This window comes from Octodon degus, unplaced genomic scaffold, assembly GCF_000260255.1.
Source record: "Octodon degus isolate 3935 unplaced genomic scaffold, OctDeg1.0 scaffold00266, whole genome shotgun sequence".
NCBI classification, from domain to species: domain Eukaryota; kingdom Metazoa; phylum Chordata; class Mammalia; order Rodentia; family Octodontidae; genus Octodon; species Octodon degus.
In genome coordinates this window covers 1,425,016-1,438,380 of record NW_004524842.1, presented here as the reverse complement: position 1 = coordinate 1,438,380, position 13,365 = coordinate 1,425,016, and the positions used below count along the sequence as shown (strand labels likewise).

At 47.1% G+C, this 13,365-nt stretch overlaps 1 protein-coding gene across 10 annotated transcripts in view; it reads right to left on the bottom strand.

The window, feature by feature from the left end:
• The window catches only part of Ncam1 (neural cell adhesion molecule 1), a 318,282-nt gene that overhangs the window by 58,889 nt on the left and 246,028 nt on the right, over positions 1-13,365 (bottom strand). For all 10 annotated transcript variants that reach the window (XM_004646367.1, XM_004646368.1, XM_004646370.2 and 7 more), the window contains exons 2-7: positions 7,221-7,295; positions 5,324-5,542; positions 4,190-4,333; positions 3,675-3,812; positions 2,461-2,578; positions 1,856-2,025 (exon numbers count right to left, since the gene is read on the bottom strand). In XM_004646367.1, the coding sequence (XP_004646424.1) occupies positions 1,856-2,025; positions 2,461-2,578; positions 3,675-3,812; positions 4,190-4,333; positions 5,324-5,542; positions 7,221-7,295 (864 nt within the window). The remainder of the gene's footprint in view (positions 1-1,855; positions 2,026-2,460; positions 2,579-3,674; positions 3,813-4,189; positions 4,334-5,323; positions 5,543-7,220; positions 7,296-13,365) is intronic.

The following is a 13,365-nucleotide window of genomic DNA, read 5'->3' as shown; positions in this document are numbered from 1 at the left end:
AAAAAAAAAAAAAAAAAGATGTAGTGTATATGTAGCAACCCCCCACAGTGAATGCTTTCCTTACTGCAAACATGTACTAATAAAAACAAATGAAAAGATTTTAAAACATGCTACTCATCTCTGTAGTGCCAGTATCCTACATCACTGATACTCAGTAAGTATTTGGTAAATGGAGGAAAACAATTAATAAATTGATCTGTCCTTTTCTATGACAGGAAGGTATCTACCTAGAGTGATAGGGGAGATTAGGGTGAAGTCTACCAAGGATGTTTTCCATGAAGTTTCGCTTCTGTTCTCAAGTATACCCAGTTGTCTCAAACTGCTAACCTATTTCTGAATCCAGTTGTTCTCAAGGAATCTTGAGGAATAAGGAATAAGGTTCGTGATTAGAGGGCCATTTGCATACACACACTTGGATTTCAACTGCCTGTTGACACACAGCCTTAAGAGGCTAGAAAAGCGGGTCCCATGGATGGTTTCCAGATACTCATTCTGACTTGCTAGGAGGGGTGTGCCCAGGGCTGCCCCTCGGACATCTGTACTTGGACTGTACTATCTAGAGTATGCAAGGGCTTGACAAATAGCTCAGTGGATTAAAGCACCTGCTTAGGCAGATGCAGGGGCTGGGAGTTCGATCCCCAAGCCTGGTGTGCTGGTTCCGCCCCCGGGGCATGCTGACAGGCGATTGAGACTGGGTGTGGTAGTGCATGCCTGTAATCCCAGCACTTGGGAGGCTGTAAACAGGAACATCACTACGAGTCCGAGCTACACATTGAGACCCTGTACACGCTGTCCTAAATAATAAAAAAAAAAGCACAGGCTAATCTGTGCTTTCTTGACAGACAAGTAGAGGGAGTTGAAAGCCACAAAGGTGAACAGTTCCCTGCAACAAACTCCTTTTAGAAGGTCAGGTCAAAGTGCCTTTCAGTTCAGAAATGAACGGAGGTTTAGTTCACTGAGGTCAGGCTGACACTGTGAGCACTGACGCAGGGACTCCTCATGGCCAGCTATGACAGTTCCACAAAGGCCAGTGAAGGAAGCCAAGAAGGTGAGGCAGCCAGTGGGCTGGTCACTGCTATTTACCCAGCGCCTCTTATGAGTCTGGAGCTGCTGACAGTGCCAGGAAGAATGCAATGTGCAAGCCAGGATTCTGACATCCTGGAGTTTCTGTGTGAGTGGACATATGAAATAAGCAATTCCCCAAACATGTATGTTAATAAAATCAATTCTGGTACTGCTGTGTGCATGAAGAAGACACAGTAAGGGGAGTGGAAGAATTCACAGAGGTAAGGGAGGCTTAGAATGATGATGGGGGAGCTATGTTACCAGGGCATAAAGGCAGGATGCACAGAGGAGAGCTTGCACTGAGGCCTGAATGACAGTAGGAAGAAGACCACTCAGAGCTGATCTCTGGGAGCAATATTCTACACAGAAGAACGTGCAAGTGCAGTGTCCCTGAAGTAGGGAACAAGTTTGTGTTGGAAGGACCCAAAGAAGTGTGTGTGGTTGGGGAATTTCCGGTGTGGACCAAAGGGAAGGGAAGATGAGGCTGGAGACAGGCAGCAGCCAGCATATATCTGGCCCATAGCAGGGGGACTGGATTTTCTTCTGGTTGCAACAGGATTTGGTAAAAGGCAGTGGGCTTTAGGACATTCTGGTTACTGGGAGTAGAAGGGACAGAAGACAACCAGGAGTGGGGTAGGCAGGGAGATCAGCTGGAAACTTTCGCCCTGCAGTGAGCTGGCGGTGGCGTGGATTGGGGCTTAGGTGGTGCAACTGCTAAGAAATGGTTGCTCCAGGGGAGTGGACAATCCTTCTGGTGGATCCTGGGTGAGAGGACTCCTGCTGCCCTTACCAAAGACCTTGAGGTGGATGGAGGCATCCTGCTCGCCAGCCTTGTTCTCAGCAATGCAGACGTACTCGGCTTCATCATTCTTGTCCACTTTCCTGATGGTCAGCTCGGAACTGTCATCACTGAAGATGTACTTCTCATCTTCTTCCTCATTCTCTATCGGTTCCCCATCCCTACAGGGTGCAGAAGTACAGAAGACTGTGATTTTGACCCCAGAATTATGACGTGTAGTTTTAATCAGTTTCCACAAAATGCACCCTGAGCCAAGATGAATACTTAGTCTTCACAAAAGGGAAGACACCAAGTTGTACCTCTGCATATACCTGTCATTTCTCCACCCACTCCTCCGACTCTGTCCAGGGGCTTTAAACTGCACTCATGAGGTTGTGATCCCCCAGGCCACATCTTCTGGACCTGTCCCCACAAGACTGATAATGAAAGACTAATCCAATACATAAAGTAAGGGAGCCTTACAGAAAATAATTCATTGTTCATACAGACATTTGCCAGAAGTCCAGACCCATGCCACTGAAATGCCAGCATGAAGAACACCCTACGATGCCCCTTCTTCTCTAGTCCATGATACAAGGCACCAGCCAGTTTCTTACTTTGTCCAGCTCATGGTGGGTTCTGGAAAGCCATCTGCGTCACACACCAGGCTGACAGACTGGCCCAGGTTGGCGGTGGCATTCACAATGCTCTGCCTGGCCTGGACAGTGGGTGGCACTGAAGGAAACAAAGATGTCAAGGGTCACCGTGCAAACTTGGAAGAAAACAGGCTGGAGAAGAGACACTTCACAGGTCCCCAGGTGAGGGAGTTTCATGTGGGGGCTATAGGTCTTGGATGGCTGCAGAGTTGGTCAAGGGACTAAAATTCATTTGTGCAGTAAATAATTAATGCAACCAAAGAAACAATTTGCCCACAAACATGCATTACTATTTTTCAAAAGTCTAGAAGCTGCAATGTTACATTTTATTCATGTTCAAATCAGTTGATAGTAGCTATTTGTCATTACATATTTTCTCAGTCAATGCGCACTAAATAATTACCAGTGTTGGTCAAACTTGATGGCAAAAGGGGGCGTTCTCAATACTGGAAAAAATTGGAAATTACTATTTCTGATGGTCATAAGTTTAATACCATTTTGAAATAAGCCAGCTACCAGAGTGACATTTCTCTGGAATAATCATAAACAACCTTGTGCACAGGCTGTTTTTACCAAGGAATGAGAGGGAGGGAGTTTGGCAAAAAATACCTATCAATAGCCAAAACAATTCAAACACCATTTATTTATTTTCTTAGTACTGACATTATAATTTCCTGTAAACATCTTGTAAATGTCAGATCGATTCTATGGGTGTGTTTATTTGACACTGCAAATTAAGATTCATAAGCCTATGCAATGGGATTCTGACTATTCTGAGATCTGAATTGATTGTAATATTTTCTCTGCATGCTGAACCAAGGGGACCAACTTCACAATTACGGTAACATCAAGGACGATGAGGATGAAGAAGAACTTAGTAGTCAGGATGGAGAAAACGCCTAGTGCTGCAAGATAATGAAAGACACAACAAGACGTCCTAGTCGAGGACAGACCTGAAAAACAAGTATATTAAAAATGGAAGGAAAAAAAAAAAAAAAAAACAAACCAAGGTGAGCAAAAGCTTCCAGAGGTTAGGGCGGGGAGAAGATACAGCTCGGAGTGTGCACACATCAAGACAGAATTGATTACAGACACCAAAGAGGAAATCAAAGAAAATGGCTAGGGGGAGTCAAGGCTGCAGCAAAGGCGAGAACAGGAAGGACAGATTTCCTCACCGTTCACAACCACCTGAATGTCCTTGAAGTTGATCTCTCCCCGCGCCAGGATTCTGCCCTCACAGCGGTAAGTGCCCTCATCTGTTTTCTTGATGCCCCGGATCTGCAGGTAGTTGTTGGACAGGACTATGAATCGGACTAGAAGAGACAAGAGGCAGGTTCATCCAAAGATCAGTCAGAGAACTCTGGAATCTGGAGGCAGGTGGCTGAGCCTCTTTCCTTTGTCTTAATTTTGGTCTTATGGGGTGAGGCTTTGCAGTGCAATAGGAAAATGTGTCCTTGGCTCTGAATGTAGCCAAGAGTACGTCTAGGAGAACTCTTTCTTTTGTTTTGGAGAGAAGAAAAGGTGTCTCAATGGAATATGAGTTAGGAGCTGGAAACTGCGTACAGATTCTAGGGTGCCTGAATCTGGGTTTGGACTTTGGACTGGGGTGCCTAAGGTGCTGAGAGGAATAGAAACCCAGGGAGCTTGACAGTGCTTGGGGAAGGATATTGACCAAGAATTCAGTTCTTACCATCTTTTTTCAGGATGACGTCTCGGCCTTTGTGCTTCCAGATGATGGTTGGGGGCAGAGAGCTGACCACGTCACACACGATCACGGCGTCTTCTCCCTCCTTGAACTCCTGCGGGGTTGGCGCATTCTTGAACATAAGCTTTTCTGGAAAATGAGCAGGAGAAGCGTGAGTAAAATCCCAGGTTCACCACAGGATCACTTCTTGCTAGAGTCATGCTGCCTGGACTTGAGTTGCAGGCAAACCTCCAGCCATAGATACAGCTGTATGAGGGGGATCCCCCTGAATACTGGCCAGGGACACCAGGTGGAACAGTCAGGACAGGAAATGAAATATGTCAGCAGTGTTCTGCAACACTGGACAGTGAATTCATTACACTTTGTACGGAAGGGTGTCTGCACAGGGAAGGGAGGTTCTTCCTCAGTGGTTCCTTCTACATGCAATGATGTTTATGAGGCACAACATGTGGTAGAGGCCTCCTCTACATCTCTTCTAATGATTCTAGCCGTCATCAGTCCTTTCTTACTCTTCCACTCTGATCCCTGAAGAACAGGAGGAGAGCATGCAGAATGGCCATAAATACTGTGGCGATGAATATTGCCCCATTAGATGTCACCCACCATGACTGTGGCCAACAGGACAGACCAGACACCAAATAACAGGTAATGAGATGTCACCTCCACGTGGGATTTCAGTGGATATCTGCTCTGAGTGTCACACAGCATTCAAATAGTCATTCCTGCCGCACAAGGTCTTTGGACTTCATTACCAGTGGAGGATAAATATAAGGAGAAGCCTGAATTCTGTACCTGTCAGTCAAAACTTGGGGAAGGCAAAGAGGGACCCCTAACACCCCTCTGGAAACTGGGTCGTTTGAATTTGAAGAATGAAGGCCAGTTGGGAACAGCTGTGACCAGAAGAGGTCAGGATTGTGAGCTCTGAGTTGGCCAAAGACCATTTGAAAACTCAGAGTTTTATGCCAGGACTCTAAGTGAGGTGAGAAGACTTGAAAGGAAGAGAAGAAGCAAGCTGTAGACCCTCACTGACCCCTTGAAGGCCACCTCATCTTTTCTACTACCACCTGTGTGACTGGCTGACCAAGGAGAGCATCGAATACAGAAGAAAGAATTTCTTACGGAAGATCTTCACGTTGACGGTGGCCTCAGACTCACTGCCATCCTCTCCAGTGACGACACACTTGTAAATGCCAGCATCATCGATGTTCGCATTGTAGATGGTGAGCGTGGAGGAAGAGTCGTCATTCCACACCACTGAAATCCGCTGCTGGTTCGGGCTGAGCTTTTCTCCGTTGGGGGAGAACCAGGATATGTCTTTGTCTTTGGCATCTCCCGCTACTAAAGATGAAGAGATTACATTCAAACCACTGACACTGAGAGGACAATGTCCCTCCCAGAGTGATACTGGTCCTCAGTAAGCACTACTGAACAACCATAAGGCTGGCCTGTGAGGTAGGGCTGAGCATTCATATCTGGATGTCTCACAGCTGTCCTCTGGCTTCTGTTTAATTGTTATATACATAATAACTTCTAGTGTATTTGGAAGGAACTCAATAACCACGTGAGTTCATTTTCTTTAGTGAGAGCAAAGAAATTTGTTAGGGACCCACGGTGCTTTTGTCACTAAGCTAGGAACTTAACATGCTGCATGGAATGAGAAATAAAGACACTTAGTATATTGTAAGACCTATGCTCAAGGACCTCATTGGTCAGTGCCCTGTGACCTGCTTCTTTTTGTGGAGTCAGATGATGGTCCCCTGGGCTGAATATAGGAGCACTGGCTGGCCTAGGAACGCAGCAGATTCCAGTCACTCTGATGTCAGCCTCTGCCTGCCCACATGGTCGTGACTTCTACAGCTGCCCAGATGCCTCCACGGACAAGTTCACCTGGTTCCATGCTGCAAAGAGGGCAGCCAGCAACACTCACACCCCCTTTGCCTAGGCACCTATGAGAGGCAGACCGCTGTGACTGGACAGGACCAGACCCTGGGCTGGCACAGGGTGAGGGGCCTGGGATCCCACCCTGCCTCTGCTCTTCGCAGCAGCCTCCTCAGCCTGTAGCACCCAGCTCGGCGCAGATGCTTAGCATGGAAATGAAGCCGTGTTCGTTTCAGCACCCATCATGTTTTCAATCAATAGCGCTATTTGCAAGCTGTGCTGTAGGCGCCATGGCTGCATCTCCAGAGCCCTGAAATTGCTGTAATGAAGGCAAAGCTGGAGCGAATGCTTCCATTGGCCATGGCCACCTCATCTGATGCGAATCGTGGTAGAACTTAATGGCCCTCTCTGCCAAAAGCTGCTTGATAATGGCACAGTTTACACCCAGCTCAGCTCTTTCCGGGTCCTGCCATGCTGTGAATCCTAGCCGTGCCACGCACACAGGACTGCAGGCCTCATTGGATGTCATTTCCTTCCCGGACTTCTAATAATAACTGGAGCTGTGGAAAAGGGGCATATGTCCTAGGCAGACAAGATGGACCCTGGGTCTGATATACCGTAGAGCTCGGTTAGGGGCCATGGGGTGTGTACTGACTTTCATAATGGACCTGGAAAACCCATGTCCTTATAACTAAAGAGAGACCAGTACTCATTTTACTTTCAGGTAAGTTGCAGATTTTCTAGGTCTAGAACAATCTAAGAAATTGACTTTAAATCGATCTACCGAAGCATGATTTCTAAGACGGTGGTATTTTCCAGAACTGTGGGTGTAGACAGAACTGTGGGTGTAGACAGGGCAGGAGATCAGAGACAATGCATTGTTTGGAAGCTGTGCTGATTTTCTTAAAAGGACGCTTCTTCCATTGTGAAGCACAAGTGTTGGTGGCACATGTCACTACCTTGGGGTGGCACTGGAGAGGAAGGAAGAGGGTCTGAGAGCTGCCTCATTATTTAAATGGTCCCACTACTGGCCCAGGAGCAGGGTAATGCCCGGAATTCTGGGTGCTGTCATCTGGTACTCAAGGGCCTCTCTCTTCTGCCTGATGTACTTTGAGGCAGCAGGACAAAAGGCACTTGCCTTGGCATAAGAAGAATTTGGACTCTCCAACGCTGATTTCCCCTTGGCTGGGAACGATGTCCACCTGCAGAGAAACTGAAAAAGACAAAGCCCAGTTGAAACACACTTTCAACGTTCTGAGATGAAACCCATTGCTTTTATTCAAATCAGGGTCCATGGCTCACTCTAAGAAAGGGTAAAGGGTGGAGGTTGTTTGGATTTTGAGACGTAGTTGCCACCAAAGCATCGGATGCCATAGCCAGTAGCAGACACGGCGCAGGCCATTCCACTGTGGAACTTCCTGGGGACCTCCGAGCTAGGCATTTCTGACCCCATGGTTCTGTTCCAAACAGCCACACTCTGGATTCACAGAAACAGCCCAAACAGTCCCTTTTGGTGGTCACTCTGATGCATCCCCATAATTGTGTCCAGAACAGGAAGTCACCTCAGATTTATGCACAGGACTTTCCCGCTTTATCACCCAGAGCGGGAGTGAGCACGAAGACTCAAGATGATTTGGAAGCAGAGGATGCAGACCAATGCCCGCCTTACCTACTGATGCAACAAGAAACATCAAACACCACCACCTCAATTGGCCAGACATTGTTCTGCAACCCTGTAGCCCTGTGGAAACCTCCATATCCCTGGCTGCTTTCTCTGAATTTTTATTCAAGTATCTCCAAGTTCAGTCCATCCAGTACACTGATAAGAAAATACATTGCACCAGATCTCAGTCTGCTCCAAACAGAGCGGATAACTCTTCCTCCTTCGTGAATATATAGTTTTAGATTAGAAAAGCACTGCTTTATTCATTTGAATTCAACCTCCTTCTGTCTCTTCTCTTAGGTAAAGTGAATGTGAAAGCTGAAGGCTGACAGATATTTGGTTCAATGCGTGGAGCGCCTCCTCACAGCCAACATGAAGGAGGGGCCTGAGCAATGCAGGCTGGGTCACAGAGACTCAGTGAGCTCTTCCTCAGAACAGCCAGCCATTTTCTTTTCACAGCAGAATGGAAGGAAAGCTCGTTGCCATGGTGACTGGCTTGCAGGCTGGGCTTGCCTCAGCTCTGAGTCTGTGTGCATTTGAAGAGACCACAGTTGGGCTCAGCAGAATACAGGGATGAAAGGGAATGCTTGGGCTGAGGAGGTAGTGCCTGTGAGCACCTCAGTGCTGGGCTGCAGGCTTCCCAGCTAGCCAGAAACAGACAAAGCAGGTGACTGGAAAACCTGCAGGAGGTTGGGGGGGGGGTGAGGGAGAGGGAGAGAGAAGGAGGGAGGGAGGGAAGGAAAGAGGGGGAGAGAAAGAGAAACAGATGGACAGAAAGACAGACAGACAGAAACAGACAGACAGAGACAGAGACAGAGAGACACAGAAACAGAGCCAGAGAGCCATGAAGCCAGAAACTGAAAAGAGAGCAGTGGCAAGGGTAAGGGTAAGAAAGGAGGCACAGGACAGTCCAGGAGAGCACTGGGCTCTCTTTGGGAGTGTGGGAGGGCCAGCTCAGACTCTTCCAGACACTGGGCTGGAACAATAGCGCGGTTATCTAGTTCCATCCTTACTCAGCCTGCTGCTGACAATTCACTTGGGCTCAGCACTGAATTCTTAGCTAAGGGCAATGGAAGGTTCTCCTGTTTCCTGAACACAGCCCATGGCAAAGGGCTGCCCTCGAACATCGTGCTGGCCAGGGATGCCATCTCCGCAGGTGCCAGGGAGATGGGCAGAGCCTGCTTTTCCCGGCATGCCTCTTTAGACAGTCTGGGGCCACTCAGTTCTGCACTGCAAACTCCCAGAGGTCTCAGAACTTACCCCGCCTTGCCTTCTCACTTCCCAGATGAAGGGACGTGTGCCAAGCTCTCTACAGACATTTCTAGTGAGGGCGCAGGCCTCCTGGCTCTGCTGGAGGGTGCCCTGAGAAATGCAGCGCTGGCTCGTGCAGAGGGGGATGCTCCCTTTCCGCATAACAAACAATCTGAGTAGCAGCCCTCAGCACTGACGACAGAGAGAGCGCTCAGTGTTGGTAAGGCCCTGTGCTATCTGGAGGAGCCTGGGGCCTCACAGAGGCTGCACACCAGGGCCTCCTCTCTCGCACTCTGTGGCTCATATTCCACAAGAAGGAAGGGCTTAGGAAGCCGAGTAGCTGCGCATACACCATCCCTCACCTGAGTAATGGTCTTTTCTGGACTTTACAGGGCCTTCTTTGGAGAATTAAAGGCATGTTTCTGCCTGGAAAGTTCACTGGCCCACATGCTGAGCATCAGCCGCCAGCTTCAACATATGGATCCTGTTACTCTGGTAGAGCCCTCACTGCGCTCAGAGGGATATTCTCATCCTGAGAGAAAAAAACAGCCTTCTTCTTTTCTACGTAAAACTCTTTTTCAAAAAGAACATGACTCTCAAGGGGCAGCCAGGCTGAAGGGTTTCCATACCCAAATGTGGTCAAGACCCATCTCCGGACCACAGAGAGAAATGAGAATTTCAAGGGAATTCCTGCTTCAGGGACTCCACAGATACACTTACCACTATGTGAGTTTTAAAAAGAAGAGGGCTTTCAGGGAGACTCTGGCCTTGCACACACAGTGATCCATCCCTCTGAGCACCAGGCAAGGTTGGGCCAGGGGGACCCAGGTGCTCCACAGATTGGAGCTTGCATGCTTTAACTGTGGCATGCTGGCTGGTTATTCTTCGCAAATGTGAAACCTTAACACGCTAAGCCTCGGCAATGCTGAGTGGAAATCCTGCTCCCAACTGAAAACAGCCCCACATTTTGCTTCCTGCTTCCCCTGCTCTAGCACCACTTTCATCTTTTCCAGTCCCAAGGCCTCCTTCAAGCTTTAGCTTTCTCTAGCTGCACATGTGAGGGAAACCGCCTAGGCAGGTAAAGCACACGCCTTTAACAGCTTCCGGAAACGTTCCTCCCCAGTGAAGTACAGTATCTCCTCTCTTGTTTCCACCCACATTCTTTGTAGAAACACTGCTGTCTTAGTTGCATCCAAAGTGTCAGGCTTACAGACCCAGGACCTGCGTGGACCTGGGAGGGCCCTGGGGCAGGGCCGACATCATCCAGTGAATTCCACGTCCTGCAATCAGTACCTACACCCAAGTCACCTGACTGCAGCTAGCTATTCTCTGGAGTTGACCAATCTAATTTCATTGTTGCATTAGAAAAAATTACTCTTTTCTTTCTTTCTTTCTTTCTTTATTTGGTACAGGGTCTCACTATGCAGCTTAGACTCGTAGTGATCCTCCTGTTTCAGCCTGCCCAGCACTGGGATTACAGGTGTACGCCACCACATCCGGTTTTGGTGGCCAGCTTCGTGTGGGGCTGGCACGGCACGTGGTACTGGGGATCAAACCCAGATCCTTGTGCTTGCCAGACAGGCACTTGGACCGCTGAGCTTTCTCCCCATCCCTCAGTGTTGCATCTGACTTCACAGCAGTTCTGAGTGGTAGGAAAGCTGAGAGTACCATTTCACTTTGCATAAAGCGAAAAGAAGCCTCGGAGAAATGAAATTACTCGGTGAGCTTTACTCAGCTAATGAGCAACAAAGCCGAGATTGAAAACCATCTAATCCAAGACTCCAGCTCCTCTCCCTACTCGCCTCTACTACTACCAACCTTTCCCAACCTCCAAATGGGCTTACAATAACCTGTTACCGTTTGCTCTCTTTCCAAATCATGGGGTGGGAAGAGTGGAGTATTTGTACCTAAAGGTCTCCAGAAGTTGCCGCCCTCTTTTCTCACTTGGCCAAAGGTCACTGTTCTCTTTGCCCACTGAGAAGGACAGCATCATAACTCCATTTAACAGACACAGAAATAAAGGCTAAAGGCCTTAAGTAATGGGCAATGTCAAATGTGGTTGAATGCAATACAACCCCCCCCCCCCCGCTTTTCTTCAACATAAATCTAACCTTTGTGAACAGACGGGAAAAAGATTGTTGTTTGAGGACTGAGCTATCTCTCTCTCTCTCTCTCCCTATCTCACTTTTAAAAATAAAATAACCCTGTGGGAGACTGATAGGTTTTAAAATGTGTTTTCAATTTAAATGTGTGTTTTTAAAATTGATGAATATTCAGAAAGAAACTGCGACTGTTTTCAGTGCACAGCTTCAGGTGTAGATAGAAGTTTTATAACTCCCAGCTCCCCAGCAGAAGTAGGCTATAAAGTCTTAGTTGGTGCGGAAAAAGTGAATTAAAATTGTAGTTCATAAAGGATGCCAGGGTACTTATCAGAAGAGGTGGGACTCTCATTAAGGCAAAGCAACTGAGAAGAATTATTCTGATTTCCAAAAGGAGTTCATAGATTTGGCTTAAATCAGCAACTTTTTGCAGCAGTTTCATTTTACTGGCTTCCTTTCAGATTCTAATGTGCCCAAGGAGGTAGGGGCTGAGAGCAGAGAGTGAACTGAGGCCTCTCGCATGGTTCACAGGAAACACACTCTTGTTAAACTGGTTTCCTGACACACAGCAGCTGCATAGACACAGCCCCACCTGTGAAGGTGCTCTGGTCACCAATGTAAGAGGTGGGTAAACTACGTGGGACAGACCAGGTTGTTCAATGATGCCGCACAGGAGGAGACAGCCTCTAACCTATGGTGACTGACTTTTGAAGCAGGCATCCAATTATGTTTATTTTGGCTATGGGGTTTGTACACCCACTTGAGTAGAGGGTCGCCTTTTTCTTTTTTAAGGTATAATTGAGCGCTAAAATCTCTTTCGTTTTATCACACCTGTGGAAAATCCAGCTGTGGAGAGTGGGAGACATCCTCCCTTACTCAGGACTCTTTCCTCTCAAGATCAGCAAAGCCCTTGGGGGAAATAAAAGGCCTCCGCACTGCTAGGCCTCCCCAACTCAAGGAAAGTAAACCACAATCGAATGTGGCTAAGGTGCAGCATGCTGGGCCCAACTGGATCATTCTGAGTCACAGCTTCACAGTGCGTTAGCTGTGTGGTCCTAGCCTCGTAACTTCTCAGTGTCTTCCTTGCAGAACGGTGCTTTGGGAAGAATGAATGTACGCAAAGCATATAAGTACTTAATATCTTTGTGTATTTTTAACCCTAAACTGGAGTAACAACCCTTCCCAAGGAAATTATTTTGAGCTATTGTTTCTGAGGGAAGCAATGTTTTTCTTTATGGCTTAAAATAAGCCAATCTGTGACCCAGTGACCTACATTGATTTAACACATTTTACTGTTAGTCAGAGCTTTGCTGGTAGAAAACAATGAATTCAGTCAGAGGAGTCCCCACACGCCAGTAAAGACAGAACTAATGAGAACAACAGTGCTCAGAGAGGTCGCTTCTTCTTGGCTTTAGTCTTCTCTATGTTTCAAAAGCATAGCGAATGTGGTAAGAACATGTTACACAGACTGCTGCCGAAGTCTGAGGTCATAGTCACCTTGGGTATCTCACCTCATCACTCTTGGAGGAGGAATTCTGGGACTCGGGGAGGCTAAGGGAATTTTCACTAGGACTACTTGTTCATGGCTTTGTTTATGGAGCTATGCCTTCATGTGCTTGGACCATCATGAGTATTAAGCAGTCCTGACAAGACTGGGGTTGAGAACTCAGGTATAGAATCAGGCAGGAGACCTAGGTCTAAATCTCAGGTCTGATACTGAGTCACTGAATTGTCAGGGGAATCTCAGTGCCCGATTACCCACATGTAAATGGACATAATGGCCAGAGAGGATACTGAATGATGAAACAGTACTATATATAGTATCAAACAGGAGGTCAAGCTTTTCTTTTCTTTTTTTTTTTAAAAGACAATACTGATAGCACTCTAAACACACACATACACACAGCAACACACACACACACACATGCTAAACAAACAAAATCCCCAATAATACTTTTAATAGCAGGAAAAAGATAGTAGAAAATTCTGGATTTAACCTAAACTCCATTAAGATTTATGTGTCTGTTATTTATATGTGTGTGTAAATACATCTGTGTCCCCTGAGTGCTTGCCCAAATTTGTATATGTGTATTAAGAGAATGGTACAACTTGTCAAGTTGATATTGTTGTAAGAAATAGCTGCATAGAGGCAGGGAGATAGCTCAATGGTATAAGCACCTGCCTGGCAAGTGAAAGATCCTGAGTTAGATCCCCAGCATGGAAGAAAGAAAGAAAGAAAGAAAGAAAGAAAGAAAGAAAGAAAGAAAGAA